Below are 22,167 nucleotides of genomic sequence, written 5' to 3' on the forward strand. Positions count from 1 at the left end.
AGCGTCGTCTTGACTCTGGCGAACCCTTCTTCCAACACCAGCATTGATTTCAGTTTGCTGTAAAATCTGGCTACACCATTAATTTCAGAGGTGGCACCTACTCCATGGCTGAGCCATCCCCTCCTCTCAGTTAGAGCCCTCCACTGGAATGAAATGGGTGGAACAGAAGATGAACTTGCAGAGAGTTTTGGGTCCCTAATGTGGGAGCTAATGGTCTATTAAAATGGCCACAAAAATACAGCTCTTATCTCTTCCCCGCCCCTGCCATCTCCCTTAAAGGAGAGAGTAAACATCCTTTCTTTTCACATATTTGTTGGTTTGTTGTTTGTTTGTTTGTTTTTGAAAGATGCTGCAGCACTAGGAATATAGATTCATGAATAATTTCTCAGATTTCACAGTTCATAGATACAAAGCCAGAAGGGACTATTCCTGTTGTTTTGTCTGACAATTTGCTCCAACAAGCCTAACTGAAGTTCTTTCTGATGTCTTTTCCCAATGACTCTCTTTATTGCCGATACAGGCGCTTTTACATTTTATTTTCAACTTATGCAGAGGTTAGCAATATTACCCTGAAAGAAATTGCCCTGACCTACAACAAATCTGTCTTTTTTAATATTGGGTGCAGAATGCTACCAAAAATTAATTGGGTTGGTTCCAGTTTGGTTGAAATCCAGTGAGAAACACTCAATTCTCTAAAATCTGACCAGTAGAACATTGGGCTGAGTATAGCAAAAAGAACAAACCAGTAATATAAATGTTATTTCCAGTAGCACAGCAAAGAGAAAATAATTACGAACCATTTCGTGACAAGGAATATTTCTGTTTTATTCAATCAGTTATGTTATGTAAAGAGCTGGGTGTTTTGACACATACTAGCAGGTTAAATCTCACGTTGTCTGAGGATTTAAAAAAAAAAACCCAAAACTTTATTTTAAAGATTGTTATTATAACTGGAAGTACAGAGGGATTCACTGATGTGATTTCACTTAATGTAGTAGAGCACATTCATAGCAAAGTCAAGATTTTGACTCTCCTGTCTCCTATATCATCCCTCCGTTCCCCCCTAGCAATTCCTCCCTAAATCTCCCAGCCCCAGCCATGCCTTCCTTTGAAAGAACATTATTTTTTGTCTCTTTTCACCATGAGCGCTTTGCATCTGCTGCAGCACCGCTCTGAGTAAGTCATTGCCTGAGACAGCATACAAAATGTGTGCAGCTGAGACACCGTGGTGACACCAGGCTGAACGGGGATGGATGCACCAAGCTGGGCTTGGGTGGTAAGGTACGGGCTTCTGAGGGGCTCTGACAAAGTGAGTTGATGTGTATGCTGGGACCTGATAGCGTACAGGTTTTCCGTTCCTGTTGTTAGGCTAGCTATGGGGTTCTTGGGGGGAAGGCAGGAGAAGAAAACCAAGAGTGAAATTGTTTATCTTGCTTCCTTCTGGACTGAATCAGTCTTTAAAGAAAACAAACAAACAATCAAACAAAAGAAACTGAAATAAGCTCTCCCAATAAGTGTGTAGGATACTATTTAAGAAGCTCTCCTTTGCAGTCAGAGTACCGGGGAAGGTGATGTCTACAGCCACAAATACCGGAGGAGAATCTGTAACCGATGGAAAGCTAAGGGAGCTGTAGGCCTTGCTCCTACATCTTACAAGCGGAGAGACGCCGGCTGGGTGGCAGGCTCCGGTCCCGGCTTGTGAGGAAGAGCTGGGTGCGAGGCCGCGGCTCTGACGGGTGCTGGAACTTCCTTTGGGAGAAGGACTAAATGAGACACGGGCCCGCGGGCGGTCCCCCCTCCATCCCCCGCCGGTACGGCGCTGCCGAGCCCCGAGCCCGCCACGGGCAGGCGGGAGCCGGCGCCCGGGCGGAGCGGAGCGGGCCGGGCCGCCCCCGACACCGCCCCGACACCGCCCCGACACCGCCCCGCGGGGCCGGCCCGCCCCGCCCGTGCGGCCGCGGGGCGCTGGGGGCGAGCGCGGCGCGCCGCCGAGGTGCCGGGCGGAGGCGGCGGGAGGCAGGTGAGGCCGGGGGTGCGCCCCTTTGCTGCAGCCCGGGGAGGGGGGAGGCACGAGCAGCACCCCACCCCCAAGCCGAATGTGCCCCGTCTTTCTGCAGTTTGGGGGTTTTTTTTTGGCCGTGATTCTTGGCTGCCCGCGGGGCAGCGCATCCTCGGCGCGGCTCTTTGTTCCCGGCCAGCGGGCTGCTGCTCCCTGCAGCCCCGGGGGATGGGGATCCCGGGGTGTGTGCCCTCTTGGAAAATCCTGGTGTGGGTGTGTTTATTTCCCCGTGGTGATGGAGAGAGGGTGACCGCTGCTGTCCCTCTGTCCTGCTGCGGGCCTGAGCTGGAGAAATCCCTGGGTGGTTGTTTGCACACGATGGGTTGTCGTGGTGGGTGGCTGCAGGGAAATGATGCACTTGTGGGTCTTTAAGCTCACCTGTAAATATGACTAAGGACAGGGGGATGGATCTGTGCCCTGCAAGCAGGTGTGCTGGGTGTAATCAAAGCTTGAACCACCCCTAATCCCATTCTCTGGCCAACAAACAGGTTCTACCCAAGCTAAAAGGGCTGGGCAAGGTGTATTTAATCTGATTTTAAACCTTCATCTGTGGAGACTCATGATCCTCCAGGAGCTCCACTGTGTGGTATTGGTGTCTGTGTTAGGTGAGGCACTGAAATTTCTGTTTCTTGCTGATTGGAATCTGAAGGTCCGTCTCTGCTCCCAGTCAGTCTGGAGAGCAGCATTTCCATCCTCTGGTGTTTGAAAACTGCTGCACGCTTTTGCCTCATTCTTAAATCCCCCCTCCTCCCAGTCTTTTTAATACCTTGGGGATTTGGTAGAATTCTGACTTCTGTGGTGCTGGGGACCTGGCACGGGTCAGAAGCCACGAAGAACTATGTGGCTTTTACTTGCAAATCTGAGTAGGGATTTCCATAGGTGGTCTGTGCTGTTCTGAACAAAGCAAGTGATCGCTTAGTTGGGGAAATAATGCCTAAAGCATGTCTTGTCTCTCACTTCTCAAAGAACTGCTGCTGGAACACCAATGCTGGGAGTAAAGGTGATGTATTATGTATTAAGGTTCCTCACTAGGACTGGTAGGAAGCTGTCCTTACAGAATATTAAACCTTATTTGTTAGCTTGTAAGGATCTGTCCTCAAAGGTAGAGTAGGATGTGCCCCTCCAAAGTGTAGTTGTGTCTACACAGTTTTGCTTCTCGGACTTGGGCTGTATTGGTGGCTGGTGTAGAGTCGTGTAACTGTTGGGATTTCATGGTGAGCTGTTAGAGATGGCTTAACTGGTTGAGGTCTGTTTATCTGAAGTATGTGCTGTAAGAGCATCAGCTCTACAATTCACTTGATTGAACTGGGCAAGGACATAATGTAAGATAAAATGAAGGCATTTTTCTCAGCGTGTGTGCAAAAGTAGGAGTTGGAACTCTGCAGTGTACTGTCGGCTGGCTTTTGTATTCACCACAAGTAATAAGGCTTGGGTAGCATACATTAGCACTCTGGTAACATAGCATTTGATAGCTGGTAGTTGCTTGACTTGTATGTTTTGGCTAAATCTTCACATTAAAAGATTTGTAGCATTTTTATCCATTTCCCTTATCAATCAGCGGATGAATTGCAGAGCTGAGCAATCCAGGACTGTTCAGCCAGTCAAAGCTGGCATAATCAAGCTTGTACTTGGAGGTGCAGAAAGCTCTGTTCTGCAAAGGCTAGACAGTGATTTTGTCTGAAGCTGACCTGTTAATCTCCTGTGCTCTCTGCTATATGATGCATGCAGCCACTTCAGCTTTGGAGTAAAAGTGTCCTCTCTGTGTGGGAGAAGGATTGTTAGAACAGGGTTATTAATTCAAGCGAGTTAAAAGCTTGATGCTTTTTTCTTGCTGTTTCAACAATTCAGGAAAAGCACAGCCAGAACTTGCCAAAGGCAGAAAATAACAGTAAATGGTTTTCTTCAGAGTTTTCTCTGAAGTAAACTATGCAAAACTCTAAAAAGCCTTCCTCGGGAGTAGCTGCATACAACTGGGGCAGAGGGGAGAGCTTAATTCTTTGCAGCATGTGTCCACAAACTGCTGGTCCATGTAAGGAACAGCTACTGGAGAGAAATCTGGTCTGCTCTGTGCTTGTCCCCTTCAAGTGTACCCTGTTGGAGTGACCATAGCTGGCTAGGGTTCTTTCTGAGCTGGCTTTTGTCAGACCTCCCAAGAGCTGACTCTTAAAACAGGTCTCCCAAATTCACAGAGGGTGTTAGTGGTTTAATAGCTATTACTAGTGCTAACTGTATGGCACAAGGAAGCAGCCTGGTTCAGAAAGATGCAACTGGGTCTGCGAGACTGCATCAGCTGGTGACCAGTTTTTATTTATTGTCCCTCAGCTTGCGGACTTGCCCACAGTAGTAGATGGTTCATATTCTGATGGGTGGCTCCTGGAGATGGCTGGTTTTGGCACCTGTTTTAAATCTAGCAGTCCTTTGTGCTTCTTTCCAGCCTAATAAGTGATAGGTGTTAAAAGAAAACTCCAACCCCCCTGCCATGCTAAAGATAAAGCTCCTTGGCTGTCTGCAGTTGTGCTGCCTTTGCAGCTGGGGGAACTGCATCCCTTGGGATTTGTTAAGTGGAGGGGAAGTTGCTGGTGTTGTCTCTCACCCTCTGTGTGTGCTTCCTATTTGAAGCAAGGATTAGTTTTCCACCAAGAGCCTGGCCAGTGCTTGGCAGCTGTTCTCCAGGGCTTTGGCTTGGAGAATGCCTGGTGAAATCTGGGGACAGGGAGTTCCTGTGGTATGGAACAGGGTTATTCTACAGCTTCAAGCTAGTAATGAAAAAGCTTAGGCTTACTATATAGGAGGTGCTTGGTTGGAGCAGCATGCTACAGCTTGCTTTTATTGCTTGGCTAAGGCTGTAGAGCAGACTGCCTATAAAAGTAGCCAGATGGGGGGATAAATGTATAGCCCAATACAGCTTGAGTAACAAACTGCTCTGCAGCCAGCTACCTGCTAAAACCTGTGTCACTTTTGCATTAAGTGAAAGTGCTACAGCAAGGTGTCAAACTCTGCTTAAGAAGATAGACAGGTGTCTGCTGTTCATACACTGTCTAATCCAGCCTCTTCCTAAAGCTAAGTAGTTTTTAAGCTCTGACTAATCTTTTTTGAAGCGTGAACTTGAGCCATTATCCTGTAGCAAGCTCCGTGCCGCTATCTCCAGCTTTCATTGAATGTAGAGGTCTAGGTTAGCTTAGATCTAGTTGTTGTGGATTTCCTGAGCAAATAACTCTCCGATGTTATTTTTGCCCTTTACAAATGTAGGACTATGGCCAAAGTGCTTTTCAGACTGGGGGAAACTGTATGAGGCTGCCCAAAGTATCCTGGAAACTCATTTTCAGGCTAGTACTGACTGCCCACATTATCTACTAGCCAGAAGGAGGAAAGGCTCTTCATACTTTTTTATACATTTTAATTAATGGGTCTCTAAAAGCCTATTAGGGAGCATCTTTCCCTCATAGTCACTGACGCTCCTGATCCTAGTAAAGGTGGAGTAAGCTTGTTGGGAAAAAGAGATGAATGTTTCACTACTACTGCTAACCACCTCCTGAATGTCTTAGGCTATTTGAGAACCTAGAGCTAGAAACCTACAAATGTATGTACATATGGATAATGTATATGACTGCAAAAGAAATACTATGGCTGTCTTTCAAGTGCAACTGGAGTTCTGGTTAGGTTTAACCACTGCTGCAACTACTTGCATAGCCTAAAAAGACTCCTGATGTCTAGAGAAACTGTATTTAAATAAAGAACAGTTTGGATCTAAAAAAACCCAAACCATCTTGATGTTTCAATACATCTGGTCTTAACTGGTACTTGCTAAAGGGGCATGAGGTGAACTTAATTTAAATTCATCAACATGGCAAGGCAGATGCATGTCATCGGGGACTATCAATTTAACTTGTGTAATGCACACTTAGTGCTTTTTTTTGATTACAAAAGCACATGAAGGTTTAGCCTGGAAGAGTAGCTGAATACTGTCAGTTTTCAGCTATTTGTTTGGCAGGGAGGGTAGAGGAGATAGGCGGCTGGCCAGCTATCCTCCAGAGAAAGGCAATGCTAAAAATAAAGTGGAAGGTATCTAAGCTGTTGCTGGTGAATAGCTCTTTGGTGGCTTCTGTTTGTCCCTGAGCACCTGGTAGTGTGTGTGGCCTCTGATGGGGAATTATTCCAGCATCTCAAACGGCTGAGGGTCAGGGCTGCAGGGAGAGTGGAAAAAGTGACTCAGTGTGCCCTGAAGGCTCAAGCAGATAATGGAGCCTGCAGGAGCTGACTCTGACCTGTGTGTCCCTTCTTTTGCGTTACAGACAGCCCTGTGGATCTTAAGGGTCTTCAGCTAGAGAAATCTCTCTCCTGTGTGGAGTAAGAGTTGTGTTTTACAATGGAAATACACAGTTGTGTGTGGCCAGACCAGATGTCATACAGGCTTTCTGACATCTTGGTTTTGTGTTTAGCTGGCTGGACAGATAACGCTTTTCCAAAAGGAGACAAATATACATGAGCAGCAGGACACAGAGGGTGTTTGAGTTAGATCAGGGGTCCTCACACTTTTTAACCAGGGGGCTGGCGCGTGGATGCAGTGGCAGAAGGTCATCTGCAGCTGCTTGGTTCCCCCCCCAACCCCCAGTGTGGGGGGGCAGGGGGTTCTGTAAATACCGGGGGCCGGATTGAGGACCCTGGGGGGCTGTATCCGGCCCGCGGGCCGTAGTTTGAGGACCCCTGAGTTAGATGGACTAGCACAAATGTGGTGTTACTGAGATCCTGCTCTCCACAGCAGTGGTTACCTCTTGCACAGCGTCACATGGGTGCATGATAAGACATGGAGGAGTGATACACCCTTGTATAAAACAAAGCAGTGCTAGACAGCTTGTTGCTGCACTCTGTGTGTAAGTGCCAGTAATAGTTATCTACATGCTGCTTGGGTGGGAAAATGAGGTGTCTAGCAATCTGAGGGGGTCATCCTGGAGCCCATGGGCAGAGGGTCTTCTAGAGAGGACTGAGCAGTAGTTCTGATGACCCCAACCTCTTTCCTAACTAATATTGGTTAGTCCTGCTGCTCAAAGGTGAGAGCAGTTCACCTGTTAATCTGAACATACCAGCCAAAGCAAGTGAAGCTGTTGATGGTTGGAAGCTTCTTGCCATAGGGCTTGATGGTGCCACTGACAAGCTGCCTCCTGGAACTGGGAGGAAGAGGACCTTACAATATCTGCTGTGTGATGGAGGGCTGTTTGCCTCGTGCATGAGATCTGTGTAACCAGCAGTGCGTATGTGAGTGGGCCCTTGGATGAGGTGGTCTTCTGTTGAGCAATGGTGCAACAAGCCCAGGACTGAGGCACCTGCCTGGAAGGAGGTGGCTGGGAGCAGGTGGTTGCTGCTTCTGAGAGGTCCTCCATCTGTCCTGCAGCCTTAACTGTTACTGGAGGCAACAGAGCCTGCCAAGAGCAGGCTGTCAGCTGGTTGGATCACTGCTGGACTACTGGTTCAGCGTTCTCTTGGAAGCTCTTGAAGCACACAATTATACGCATGAAACTTTCTGGAAGTGCCTCTATGGTGCAGTGCAGCGTAAACACTGTGCTAATGCAGAAGTGCTGCTGTCTGGGCTTAGCCTTTCTCTGTGGGGCCAAGGAGCTCATACAGGACATGACACTAATGCAGCCCTAAAGCCTCCTGTTTCGGCTCTGGTCCTGTATTGCACCATATAGAGCCACCTTGTTCTCCATGCAAGTTCCTTAGTTTCTTTCTGTGTCAAAGCACAGAATAGGGCTTGTCGGAACAGGCCTGAGACTTTAGTCTGGCCCTGACAAGTATCACTTGTGGACTTGGTAAAGGACAAACAGGTTGATCCTCATCATAGCCTTGCAAGTCTGATCTCTACTGGGTAAAGCACAGCACTCGCCCACTGGGGTGAGAGCTTGGCAAGCTCTGTCTTGGGCTTTAGATCAAGGTTTGCTTTTTTCTGGTGTGAAACTTCAGACTGGTAAGCTAGGAACAGTAAAATAAATGGAGGGATCCATTGCTTGGGACATGTAGGAGGGGTCCGCTCAGAACTGGCCATAGCCTGGCATGCTTGGGACTTGTCACCCAGTTATTTAAGGCCCTGGGTCAACAGGTGGTTATGGGTATGTGTAATCTTGGTTCTTCTTTCCCTTTCTAGGTCTTGCACTCTGGACTTGTCAGTCTTGCAGGCTTCTGGGCAGATCTCTTCTCAGCTATGAGTAGATTAATAGGATTTAACATCTGCATGGTCACCTGCAGCATCCTGCTCTTGTCCTCCAGTCCATCATGCCTTGCGTCTCAGCCACTGGAGGAAGGGGACATGACAAAGATCCAGCATGGCCCCTGGGCAAGGAATGGTGTGCAAGATGAAAGGACAAGCACACTGAACGTGAAAAATAACCCGGGCCCTTCTGAGCAGACTGTCTCTGAAGAGCCACTTGGAGTGTCAGCAAAGCCATCTGGGATGCCCTTAAATGAAGCTTTCACTGGAGAAGGAGAAATGCTGCCTGTAAGCCAGAGCCATGTCATCCCAGGCAGCCAGAGCGTGGCTGCTCACACCTCTGCTGCGGCAGTGGCTGCTGTGGGTGAGGAGCTTGGTCACACAGAGTCAGAGCTGGATGAGGGTGATGCATCCAGGGCCATGCTGACCACAGCTGTGACCACGCTGAACCCTGCTGTCCAGGAGGAGTCTGTCAGTGGTCTTGTTAGTGAGACCACCACAGAGGGTGGTGTTGAAGTAAAGCACAGCTCTGCTGGCCTCTCAGCAACCCCCCTTTCTGGGACAGCTGAGGAGGAGGCACAGGGCAGCTCTCACCCCTCAACTGTGCCCCAGTCCATGCTGTACCCCAACTCTCCCAGCTGGGAAACAGCTGGTATCCACCCTGTCATCCCAACTCCCCAGGCTCATGACGTGACCTCTGAGGTGGGAATGCCAAGAGCCCACACAGGGAGCCCTCTGAAGTTCCTGACTGTGCAAGCATCTGTGGCTGCAAAACAGCCCCTCATGGTGACTGAGGCCTCTCTCCACCTAGAAGCAGGGACAGGTGTCAGGCAAGGAGAGCTGCCCACCACAGCTGGCACTGTCACTATCCACCCTGTGGACACTGTGCCGCCTGACTGGGATGACACGAAACTGGGGGATGTAAGTCAAGGGGGAAGCACATCTCACGAGGAGGTGACAGAGGACCTGGGGGTGACAGAACCATCCCAGACACTGCAGGGAGGTGTGAGGGAGGAAGAAGATGCAACAAGAATGCTGCCATCCCCAGCAGCCCCTCCACCAACTCCTGAGCTTGCCAAGGAGACCAACTACACAGTGCTGGTGCAAGGGGAGGTGCTGCCAGCAGCTTCCACAGACAGTAGTGATGCTCTCCACACTGTGAACCTGACAGGCGTAGACATGGCTGATCTGGACTCACTGGAAAACATAAATGCAGTCACAGCAGAGGAGGGAAAAAGCATCCTGTTGTCACAGCCGGAGGCTGCTGTGGTGACAAATAAACAGTCCAATCTCTCTCCTACTCTGGAAAGCTCATGGAAAGGTAAAACTTGACTGTTACAGACACTTTCCTCTAAGTGTAAGAGGGGTGCTTCTGGGAATCCGTGCTTCCTTTCAGGGGGATAAAGTGTAGAAAGGTTGTGATACCTGCAATAGAGGGTAGGACACCTCTGCCTTGCCCCGTGCCCCACCCCCCCACCCCCCCCGAAAAGCTATAAAACCTTTGTGGAGGGGTACCAGCCTAAACCGATAATTTGCATCTATAAAGTACTGCCTCAGCTTGGCCGTTCCTATATACGATGTCCCTGACTGTGGGTAGGACAGTCTGCTGGGTGGTACCTGTCCTGAGTGTTACGTGAAGTATCTGTCTTGAGCGGCCTCTTCTGTTCCTCAGGCTGGGAGAGGGTGGCTATAGTAACAGACTGGAAAGGCTGTGGCAGCTGAGCTTGGGGTTGAAGTGTATGCTTAAGCATGGAGGTCTCTGTTGAGAAATAGTCTCATCAGCAGAGACTTGGTGCTGGCTAAAAATTTTTCTTTGTTAATGTTCTGCATGTGTGGGGTACTACCAAAGCAGAGGCTTTGGTTTTGGTGCTGGCATAGTGGTTGAGGGGGAAGGCTATAGTCTGGTTGTAGGTGTCTTGCCTTGACCAGATAAATATACGTAAATCTGCTTTGAATAACCCTCTGGCATGCCACCCCTGTGGCTAGGAAGGAGCCGAGCCTCTGACCCACTGGTTAAACAGTTTATTTCAAGGAGGATAAAACTCCCCAAAGTATCACTTTGATACGGCAAGTGCAAGGACCCAAAGGTCGTCCTTGCACTAGCTCACTCTAAAGCCCTGGAAAACAGAGCAGGGAAATAATTCCTGGGGGTTTAAATTAATTAGCATCTGGGATCACTTGGCTCTCATCTGCTAGCTATAGACACTTGCAGTTGATACAGAAGGTGCAGAGACAATGGATGGCTGTAAATGCTTCCTAAATCCGGGAGTAGGCAAGCTGTACCGGTAGGCTGTAACTGATATCTTCCATGATTTCATAAATACGCTCAGATCAAAAGATCTGTCTGGGGCTCTGTGCTGTCCTTTAACAAAAGCACCTGGTGTTGTCTCCCCCCCTAGAGTGAAGCTGTGGCCAGACTCTTACTGTTCAGCGTTTGTGCCAACTCTGTTACCAGCAGGCAGAAATCTTCCTAGGCAGCCTGCCACAGGCTGATGGTGTCACCCTGTACTGTATTTACCTGCAGAGATGGCACCTTCAGCCTAATGATGATGTTTCTACTCAGTGGTTAAAATATAGGGGGAATGCTAAAAAAAGTCTGGTTAGGTGTTGGGCAATGATGTGTTCCTAGGCTGGAGGAGCATGAGCTGAAGTTTAGGACTTCGTTTTAATTGCTGGCTATCTTTAATCTTCCCTCTTATGTTACAGAGGCAAAAAGATAACTTCCCCTCGCTGCATCAAAAAGATCTAGCTTTTGCTGTAAAAGCAGGAAAGCTAATTGCATGTTGGTGCTGAAACCTGACTGATTAACTTCTAGATTAATTTATAAGCACTTGACTTGTCAGCAGGTTCCCTCTCTGCCATTACCCAGATGTTGGTGAAACAACACTATCAGTAAGATTTGTGCAACAAAAATAAACCCTTCTACAAAGCTCAAGTCTTACAGTAATGAGAGCTGGTCACTAAAAACACTGTTCTGGCAGCCTTACATGCTTCAAACGGTATTTCCTCCCACAAACCTTCAGTGCTGTAGTCATTGACATTGTTCCCCAGGGGTTCCATGTGTCCCTAAGGGGCAATTATGAAAATCAGGAATGATTCCGCTGCTTTCATTCCTGTTATGCACATTTTCATGTTTGTCTTTATGCTACGCTACCCTGATACTCGGCTGGACCCGCTACTTGCACTGTGGCTCTGGAAATGCTAATGCATGGAGTTATATTCCTTCAAATGTCTGTTCAGTTGCTGTCAGCTGTCCTGTGAGTTGGTACTGACATATGTTCTTGCTGTAGGTGTTACTCAGGAGGTGACAACAGTTGCCCGGGAGGCTGATGCTGCTCTGTCAGTTGTGACACTGGTGCCTGGTGCTACCCAGGGAGTGGGAGCTGCAAACTTTCCCCAGGAAAACAGTGGGGAGGACACCCAGATGCTGACTGTTCCTAGTGCTGCCCAGATGCTGGTGACAACTGGTACTTCCTCTATGGCAAACACTCCAGACATAGAAGGTAGGGTTCTGCTTCAAGGACTGGGTTTGTTTCCATGCAAGATGAGATAGTATGTCTGAAACAAATATCAGTGCTTGGGCACTGAAGTCTCAATGCACAGCATCCATATTCTAAGTGACCTTTTTTCTAGCCTTCTGCAGGCTGCCTCTAGCCCTGGGCTGCCACTGCTTTCTGCCCATGCTACCAGATCAATCACATTGAAATATGCCAGCATATGTTTTTGCCCCAAATAACAGTGGAGTAGAGATTTTTAAAAAATAATCACCCCAAAACAAACTCACCACATGTATCCTTGCTAGAAAGCTGACTTTTAGCCTTAGACATTTAAGCCAGTTTTTATTTATGGAGGGAGAGCTCTTACTTCTGGAGCCAAAGGTAGTCACAGATTGCTGATGCTCTGTCTAAAAGGATGAAAATGTTTCATCAGGGTGTCATGGAAGCAGTGGTGGGGAGGTAGACTTGGGTATGGCAGCCTGCATGGATGTTCACTTCCATTTAGAAATGGTGAGTTCTTATCAGGTTGATGTAACTCATACAGAAATGCTTTAAGCAATTGTGTTCATCTAGTTGCTGTCTACTGGCTTGATGTCACCTTGGCAGGTACGTGTAGTCTTGACAGTCTGTAGTAGCAAGCCTGTAGGAGTGTAGCAAGGGTTCCCTTAGCACAAAGCTGATTTTGAGCTTCAGTGTATTTCTGGAGTGGTAGGTACCACTGTAATGAAACTGCTGCTGGGCAACTTTTCTGGTAATTCTTACATTGCAGGGCATCAAAAGAAAAAAACTATTTGCATTGTAGTTCTTAATTTAAGGTCCCTTTGTAGGGGGGAGAAGGCTCTTCCAGCAGTTTCCACTAATTAATTTGCTTCTGGGATTGAATTATGAATTCAACTAATTTTTATCTTTGCAATAAGCAATTAGATCTGTCCCTCAGTTCAGATCTCAGACAGTGTCTCAGTGCTCTGATCTTGCTTTGGCATGGTGACCAGCAGTCCTCAAAGCAATGGAAGTAAAACCTAGTTGAGTTCTCATTAAGGGAAACCTCCTGTGCTGTCTGTTCTGGAGGAGGAGCTTTCATTACAGTAGAGTCACTTACACATCTTGAAATAGCAAGAGTTTAACTTACTTCACTCTAAGAACCAACTTTTAATGAAATCTTAAATAGTGGGGGTTTTAATACAGTTGTGCCAAACTGCTGCTGCCTCCTGTCTTCTGTAGATCTCACAGAAGTGGTCCTGGTCACCAGTGAGAAGGCTGTTCCAGCTCCTGGTGGATTGTCTGCTACCCAGTCTGGACAGACAGAAGAGCCATCCAGCAGAACTGCAGTCCTGGTAACTCCAGCATCAATGGCTTCTGTCAGGAGGACAGCTCTTCCATCTGTGAGGAGGATCAGTACAGCTGTGACCTATGGGCTGGACCGCCTGGAGTCAGAAGGTACCACTGATCACAAGGCTAAGAGGCAGGCAGTTTCATGTGGAGTGGCACATTTGCCTTGACACTGAGCCCTGGCTTGTCTGTTTGGCATACAACTATGTGCATATGTCATTGTTCCTAATATAGTTGTTGAACAACCTGTCCCCTTTCAGGAGGTGCAGGAAGCAAACAATGAACAGTGTCATGGAGGATGCCTGAAATTCAAGTGGCAGTGGTGGAAAGGGTGAAACTTTCCCTTGGGGAGAGAGCAGCAGTGATATTGCTGTTGCAGTAGAGTCTGGCTGTGCACCTGTAACTGCTGGGGGGTGTGTATCCACTGCAGAGCCCCTGTACCAGGTAACATTCATGAGAACATGTTCAGATCGCTGGAGAGCCCTTGCCACCCTACTACTAAAATTGTCACCACATGCAATGCAGGGGGATGTTCAGCATGAGATGGTGGTCTCAGCATCTGGCTGGCTGAAACCCTGCCAGGACAAGTGATGCCCTATTTGTGCTCCCTGTGTGACACTGCTGGGAGAGATGAAGGATGCATACATACCCTTTGACGTGATCTTCCAATTCAAAGCTACTTGCTAAGCTGCTGTCCCGTTACTGGCTTCTCTGGCCTTGCTTCACCCCCTGAACTTCTTTCTCCTAAGCTGCTTTTGCCCACTGCCAGTCTTGGAGTCTGCTCCCTCACTGTCTTTGGACAGCTGAAACCTAGCGATGCAAATTCCACCTGGGAAAACACCCATCAAGAGAGGTGTAGGTGAAGTAGATCCTACTCTGGAGTTGGTCTGCAGCTCAGATCGGTTCTCTCTTCAGCTCAGCTGTGATTTTCCTGCAGAGAATTGTTTCACTTCTGCTTCTTACACTCTCCTACTTAAACCTCAGCTTGCTCATCCATCCACTTTTGTACTCCAGTGTGTGGACTGACACCACCTGACAGGGATTAATCTTTCTTCCTGTTTTGCTCACCTTTCTTTATCTTGACCTTCTCTTGCTTTCGTATTTTACTGCAAAGGTTGGCAGCCCTCCAGAGGTGGCATGCCAGATGGTACTTTTCTTCTGTTTAGAGGTGGGGTGCTGTAGACAACAGCTAATCAGCATCTTTTCTCTGCATGAAGCAATAATTCTCACTCCTGTTAAGTTTAGAGGGCAGCAGAAGCTGGGAGCCCTCCCCACTGCATGTGTGAGGTGCTGCAGCTCCTGCTCTCTGTCAGGCTTGCTGCTTGCTTTGAAGCCTGCCATGAGCTCTCCCGGGCCTCCAGCTACAGCCCTCACCCCTTGCCAGGATGAATCTTGCATGTATCTGGCAATGCAAGGATGTGTTGGTGATGATGGGAGAGCGGCAGCAGGGGAAAAAGGCATGTGTAAGGGAAAACCTGATATTTCAGACTGGGAAATAGGGTCTCTGCTTAGGAAAAGCAGTATGATTCAGGAGGCTAAACTGTTTCTGAGCCCTCTGGGATCTCCTTTAGAAGCCTGGTTTTCTGCACAGAAAGATAAGAGGGATTTCTTTTTCAACTGTGGATTGATCTCTCCCTATTTAATTAGACTTTCTGCATAGGCATTTAAAAAATGTCTTTCTGCTCTGACACAGGACTGCTGCAACTTTCTTGGGTTCTTACTCTGAGCTCTTATGTAACCATAGGCCTGTTTTCTCTGCTCCCAAGTATGGTCTGAGATCTTCAAAGGGCAAAGATGAGCTGTAGCTAGCACCAGCTTTCCCAAATGATGATGGCTCAACTAGAAGGCTGTGAGTTTCTTGGCTCTGTGGTATGGCTCTGCAGGTGCCTGTCATCCAAGTGACATAGTGCTCTCTGGTGTGCTGTGTGATTTTGATGACTGGCACAGCTTTTGTGGTCCAAATCTTTTCTGATCAACCTAGACCTTAGTGCAGTGAGACAGAACTTTCCACGGTGTTAGGGATCACCAATCCGTATTTTGTAAAATGGGACAAATTCCATTTGAGGATAGGCTTTCTGCCTGGGGATGCTACTGCCCCACTTAAGTACGAAGGAAACTTTTGAGCTGTGGCTCTGTTTCTAGTATCTTTTTCTCTGTGTAATGGCAATTAGGGGATACCACATCCTCATGGTGAATGGGCATTTGGAAGCTTGGTTTCTGTTCCCCCAAAACTACAGTTCCTGGTGCTTACTCAGAATGTCTAGATGCTGCCAGATATGAGGTGTTTGGGAGTGCTTTCCTACAAAACTATGTTGAGCTCCAGCACAGGGTGCTCAAGCTCTTGGGGGGTGCAAGGTCAAACATCACTGCTGTTGCAGGCATATGCTTGGATCCTTAATAAGGATCCTGGCCCTTGCTCACCAGTGGAAGAAGTGAAAGGAGCTGAGTGAGCTCAGCTGGTCTCCACTGCCTTCAGTGGGGTCTTGCTGACTTGCCTCACTGAGGGCCTGGCTCATTAAATATAAACCCCTGCTGTTCAGTTAGCTCTGTTTCTTGGGGACCTTCTGTGCCAAGCTGCCTGTGGTTACTCGCATCAGTATATTCACCTATCTGGCTTGGATGCGAAACTGCTTTAAAAATCAAATTGCACAGACAAACATGAGGTGCTTTGAATGTGTCTCTAGATGAGCTTATACTCTTCTCTAGCAGACTCTGGAGAGATTAGCTGGGTAAAGAATATCCTCCTACTTTGATTCTGTGGTGAGACTGGTTGTACTTGCCCTTCCCAGCCAGAGAAATCCTGTAAAGGGATTATAGGTTATGAGGACAGGACACAGCAGAGGATGAGGCTTACTTGCCTGGGAGACTTAATTGTGTTTTTTTTTCCTATGTCCAGAATTTCTGTGTCTCTAGCAAGCTAAACACTTTCTCTGTAGGGCTTCTAGGGTCCAAAGAGACACAATCTGATTCAACTTCCCTGTTCAAGACCATTGTGTAAGCCTCCCAACACACTTTGAAAGGTGGCTCTTCTGAAAAAACAAACCAAACCAAACCACATTCCTTTTTGACTAGATTCCTTTGCTGTAATGTCTGCTATGGTAGCTATTGGCAGAAATGGCTGCCCACCTTTAAGCATGGCAGCGTTTGGCAGGTGTAACTTGCCAAAGTGGCAGGTAGCTTGCCATGTTTCCTCTTCTGCAAGATCCTTGCAGTCTTTAGTTAAAACATGGTGGACAAAGCACAACAGCAGCTGGTTCCCCTCAGCTGGTCCTAAAGTAGCTCCTGTCACTGTTCCGTTTGGAGTGTGATCTGGGAATGCACTGAGGCCAGTCAGGTCAGTTAGTGTACCTTCTGTGAGGACCCTGAAGGTCATGTTATCCTTGTGTGCTAATACTAAACCAGCAGTTAGTACAGAGCTAACCTGCTGCCGACAGTGATGTCTCACCCATCACAGCCTGGGTCACCAGCCAGTTCAGAGTGAACAGCTTACAGCACTATTGTCTGTGGCTGTTGGTGAGGGTGGGTCCATATTGACAGTATCTATCAATACAGACTCAAAGTTTGGTTTTCTTGTGTGCCACCACCCTGCCTGGACAGCAAAAATTCAGCTGAAATGGCTGGAGAAGGTGATTGTGGAGTGGGACGCATAGGATAGAGAATGGGAAGATGACGTGGTATTCATCAAACCATGCTGATTAACCTTCTCTGACACGTAGAGCAGGTATTGCTGTGTTGCCGCCTTAGGTTGTCCAAATGCAGCAGTAACAGATGCTTCTTGATGTGCCTGTGTTGCAACCCTCAAGTCCATAGAAGCCCTTCAGCTGTTAGACCCCCACATGCTGCCCTTGCTGCATCCAAGATCATCAGGAAAACAGTTTGAGCTAAGTGCTGCCCACTCCCTGCAGCTCATCTCCGGCTTGGCCCACTTCAGCAACTTCAGCATTAACTTAGGATAAATCTGTTTACTTGTGGTGATTCTGAGATGGAGAGAGAAACAAATAATCTGACTCTTGCTGCTCTCCCATAGGTGTTTTAAAGAGAACTAAACAAGTATTATGCACTGGGTTTTATGGATATGCCTATCCTATTTTTTGTGTACCCCTTACCCCACAAAGTCCAAAACCACTCTGCAACAGTGTGTAAGCCCAAAGGCTGGTTCCTGTTTAGTCATCTAGGCTTATTTCAAGCTGTTGATGCTGGGGGTAAGCTGCTTGCACAGTTCAGCTGTCATGTAGGCTGCTGGATGTGGAGGGTGCTTGGAGCTTCTATAAAAGTAGGAGATGCTGTGGCTGCTGTATGGTGTCAGGAACAGTCAATAGCTCTGAAAATGGGCAACTTAAACTCAGCTGCTCTAGAGAGAGAGGATCTTAACCATGTAGCTCTCATGTGACGTGTTCCTGATCAATCAGGCTGGCTTTCAACAAGCAGCTGGTAGCATCCTGGTCTTTAGGGTGAAGGGATCGGAAAGGTTGTGTCTGGGTGTCTGCTCCCCAGGCCAGCATAGGGTCACTTCCAGTACTCTGCCTGATTAGCTGTTGTGTTCCCACCTAATGCAGTATTTGGCTGTGGAGAAGCCCTTCAACGATGCTGAAATACAGCTGGCACTGTCCTGGGGATCAGCAAATCCAGTGTCCTGCAGTCATGGGGCACCTCCACTCCGAACCTTGGCTGTGGGCTTCGCTGTGTTTGCTTCATCTGCTGTGTTAAAGGCTGTCCCAGAGCAGTGCTGGTATGAAACTTCAGGCTTTCTGACCTCAACATATTCATAGCATCTTACCAATGTGCACTTCTCTTCAGGTTTAAATAGTTCCTGTTGCTCTCTGCTGACCTGTGTACTCGTTTACCCTTCTAAGAAAACTGTAGCTTAACTAATTTCGTAAGAAGAGCTCTCCTAGTCCTCTTCTCCGTTCTCTGCCAGCTTCGCCTGTATGTTGTTCTTTTTGTACACAGTCATCGAAGTTGTGTGTCATACTTCAGAAGTGAAGGTGATGGTTGCCTTTTTTTCAGAAAATACTTCAGAACCTGTAGCCATTTACGTAGCTTCATAAAAGACCCTTCAAATTCTTACATTTTTCTTCTGAGCTGTGCCATAGTACAAGGAGCCTTGTTTTTTTTCTTTGGATGTGAAGAGTGTTTTTGCTGGAAATTAAGGCCCTGACTGAGATTGCTACTTGGACCCTGACTGTATGGATTAAGACCTGCCTAATTAAATCTCTGCAACCCCATTAAGAATTTAAATGAGGTTGCAGGGGTGTAAATAAGACAGGCACTTAACCCAGCTTGGTTAACTAGCCTGATGCTATAATTCCTCACCAGCTCTTTAGATACCAGCTAAATTGTCAAGGAAGAGAAGATCTAAAACAAAGCACATGCAAAATGAGTTAATCGTTAAATGTTCTTGGTACATGCTTTTGTCTTGCTTCTAGTTTATTGCTGCTATTGAAATGGGACCTGCTGTCTCTAGTGTAGGTCAACATCCATGTTCTTTGTAGTAGGTGGTAGTTCATCCCTGATTCTCTTCTGTAGCAGAAAACCACAGGAAAAAAAGTGACAATTTTGCATCAAAACCAAGCTTTTTTTTTTTTCCTTTCTTTTCCTGAAAGCGTTTGACCCGACAACATATCTAGTGGTTACCTGTTTTGTTTCATGAAATCCATCTGAGAGTTGAGGAGGGAGGGGCATGGAGAGTGTTCAAGCCTTTAATGAGCTGGGAGCCTGTGGGTGGACAGCCAGGAGGGTGTTAGGCTCATTAAAGGCTCGCTAAGAAGAGGAGAAGGAACCTCTTGCTGCGTGTACTCGGTATGCTGCGCTTGGGCTTGTCTGTGCTTCCCTGTGCAGGGAGGCAGAACATGGGCTGGCCACCCTGCTCTGCTGTGGGTGCACTGGCAGCTCTGACCAAACTCAAACCACATGATCTCTCAAGTGGCTGACTGTGCCAAATGATGCACTCCAGGGCTTTATCTCTCAGATACGCTATCTGTTGTGCTGTACGGTCTCCAACAGCAACTCCTGCAAGAATTTCTAGGAATGGTTTAAAACATCATTGCATTGTCTTTCCTGGACGTCTGGGAAGTAGCATGTGCCTGCACAGCTGCTCTCCGGGCAGAGGTGAGCTGCACGGCTCTTTTGTTCCCCTCCCAAAACCCAAGAACAAAACTTCTCAAAGTAGTTGTTCTTTGTGATATTCTGGCACTGTTCTGCCTCCAGCAGGTTAGATGATATTTCTTAGTCTGACCCACCTTGGTTCCTGTTCTGGCCAGGCTATGCTTGAATGTTTAACTGTCAGGCTACTCATTTGTCAAAAAAATGAGTTAATTTAAACATCATTGTAGCTCTCCTATGCTTATCTTCAAGCTTAAACACAAAACAAGAGAAAACACCTACAGTTGCTATTGAAAGGTAATTGAACTGTGCAGGTGAAAGTTTTTAATGAGGTTTTATTTGTTTTAATCTGGGGATTAAACAGTTCATCTTTGCAGCTCTAGGGAGGTGGATTCAGATAAGCAGGTATGTGGCAGGTTCTTCTGAAGGCTCTGCGAGGAGTGTTTTCCTCCAGAGCTGCTGATGGTTGGGGTCCCTCAGCATGTGGAGGATAGTGTTGCTCCTGGGGCTTCTCTGGGGAGCTTTGGGCATTGGGACCAGGACAAGCCACACTACAAATTGGTTTAGGTCTTTCATTTCTGCTTCCTGCCCTGTGCAGGTGGAACACTGTCTCTCTTGTTGATCTGACACAGGATGCAATGACCAAGAGTACTGGCTTCTTAGCGTGACTTCTGGGAAGTGTCATAGGCTGCTTTTTTTTAAAAAAAACTGCCTTTAAACAGGAGGTGGAGATCTGGTGGCGTGTTTCCTCGTGGCCATGTGGGTGCACGGACAGGCCAGCAGTGTCATTCTGAACCTCTTCATGAAAATACCCAGAGAGGAAGCACTGCCCTTGATAAAGGACAGTGAAGGCTGCAGGAGGGTAATCAAGGACTCAGAAGCATAATCTCTGACTGGAAGTGAGCTGAGTGGGCTTGCAGTCATCTTCCCTTTTGGCACCTGATAGGACTTGAGCTAAAATCTCGGTACCTTGGAGACTGTTGCCCAGAATAACAGATTCAGCCCCTAATCTACATCATCTGTGATGGATCCGTGCTAGGTTTGTCTAGAAAATGAAGCTTAAATCAAATGTTTTCCTAACTCTTGGGCTGTTGGTTGTTACTTTCCCAGGCAGTTTGGTTAAACTGGTTACTTATGAAGAAATACCACCAAACAGCTTTTTGCAAGAGAAAATGGAAAAAACATCTCTGCTGGGGCTTATTTTTTGTGATTGGAAAAAAGTACTATTCCCACAGACTTTTTCTGTTCCTTTGGGTGGCAGGGGGAGTGAGTGGCTGTGTGGTACTTAATTACCAGCTGGGGTTAAAGCACGATGCATGTGAAAGCATTTTGTTGAGAGGAGTAAAATCTTTATCTGCCTTCATCTGTCTTGTTCTGCTCTGTCCCCCTAAAGGTCAAATGGACTGATTTGAATGGCCTCACTTGATAAATCACCTCATTCTTGTCTTGATTTTTATACTGGTTAGTTCAACAACTGCATACCTCAGGTTAGAAGAGCTGTTCTGCAGGAAACTAGGGAGAAAACTTGTTATAGTCCATACTGTGTATTCTGCAGCATTTGTTTTTTTTCCCTTTAAAAAAGCCTTGTGTAGCTAAACTGACTTTCTAGCCTTGCTCAGTGTGAAAGCAATTTTGTGGTGAATGCTGCTGGAAGTGCAGCTCTTGCGAATGATTGTTTCTGATCTTAATACACAAGCAGACCATGGTTCCTGCTGGAATATCTTTTGCATTTTTTCTCCATTCCACACCCCCCCCCCCCCACACACACCCCCAGAAAAAAAAAAAAAGCAAAGCTGTTTAGTGCCTGGGATCCCCTGTGATGAGCAATGAGCCAGGACTGTGAAAAAGCAAGTGTGAACCCCCTCAGGTCTCATTGGGGGGGGGAAGTAGGTTGGGGTCAGAACCCGAATCTCTCCTTGTGCTGTCTTTGCAATGTTGAAAAGCTGTCTGCTGGGGAGTGGCTTCTGCAGCACTTGGGCTTTGGTGAGCAGAGGCTCCTAAAGAAGCTTCAGCTCAGCTGCTGGCGATATGTTCCCTCTCCTGGATGCAGCAAGGATTTCCTTCTGTTACAGAAGAGCTTTGCATATGTAATTTCCTCCTCTTTTGGAACTTATATGAGTAGGGTTAGGTTATCTTGTTTTGTGTTGTGGGATCCCAACGAGTTCTTCCCAATAGTCTGTTTCCTTGGCTCTGTGCCATAGGCCAGATGCTGATATTTCCCAAGACAGACCATGATTTGGCTCCCATTCCAGAGTAAAGTGTTTAAGACCATGTTTATGTTATGTGGTCTGCAAATACCCCAAACAGCTTTGTAGTGAACATGGCTGGGCTTAGCTGAGCTCATCAGTATAGGGGTTTTACTTTGATGATTTTGCATAGCTTCTGCATCCACTGCTTGCGTGGGTATCTTGACCCAACATGAGTGGGTCTCTGTACTCTGCCCAGAAAGCTGTCTGTGCATGATGGGAGCCCATCTACATTCCTACCAGCTGTCTCCTTCCAAGCTGTCACAAATGATTGTTGTTGGCAGCATTTTGGAGATGTCGGATGGTGACATTATTACTGATCATGTGAAAGCAACAGATTAATAGGAGTTGTCCTAGAAAAGCCTTCCTGCCTTCACAGTCATCTGTGATCGTAAAAGCCATGTGGAAAATGAACCTCACTGGAAGAAAGCATTTGGCAGACTTCTTAATGCCTGTTCCTCGTGTTCTGGCAAGAGAAGGTAGTCGTAGACTCCCATCCCTAATCCTGTTATTTACTCTTCTCTGCTTCCTATACTGTATGTGCATGTGGGTGACTGAGGCCCAGTGCTGCCATGTGGGTGTGAAGTGAATGGGAGTAGAAGATAAGCTCTGGGGTGCGTGGTGGACGAGACACTTGTCTGCCCCCACTGCCCTGTTCCCCTGTGAGTGGCTCCAGTACACACAGGAAGAAAAGAAACTTCTCAACAAGTAGAATTTTGCTCAGTGGTGTGT

At 47.3% G+C, this 22,167-nt stretch overlaps 1 protein-coding gene across 3 annotated transcripts in view; it reads left to right on the plus strand.

Annotated features, from left to right (window-relative positions):
* Positions 1-1,972: 1,972 nt before the first annotated feature.
* The window catches only part of ARMH4 (armadillo like helical domain containing 4), a 73,229-nt gene continuing 53,034 nt past the window's right edge, over positions 1,973-22,167 (plus strand). For all 3 annotated transcript variants that reach the window (XM_040602338.1, XM_040602339.1, XM_040602340.1), the window contains exons 1-4: positions 1,973-2,020; positions 8,199-9,582; positions 11,552-11,764; positions 12,980-13,195. In XM_040602338.1, the coding sequence (XP_040458272.1) occupies positions 8,256-9,582; positions 11,552-11,764; positions 12,980-13,195 (1,756 nt within the window). In that variant the 5' untranslated portion in view covers positions 1,973-2,020; positions 8,199-8,255. The remainder of the gene's footprint in view (positions 2,021-8,198; positions 9,583-11,551; positions 11,765-12,979; positions 13,196-22,167) is intronic.

Source organism: Falco naumanni, chromosome 7, assembly GCF_017639655.2.
Source record: "Falco naumanni isolate bFalNau1 chromosome 7, bFalNau1.pat, whole genome shotgun sequence".
NCBI classification, from domain to species: Eukaryota; Metazoa; Chordata; class Aves; order Falconiformes; family Falconidae; genus Falco; species Falco naumanni.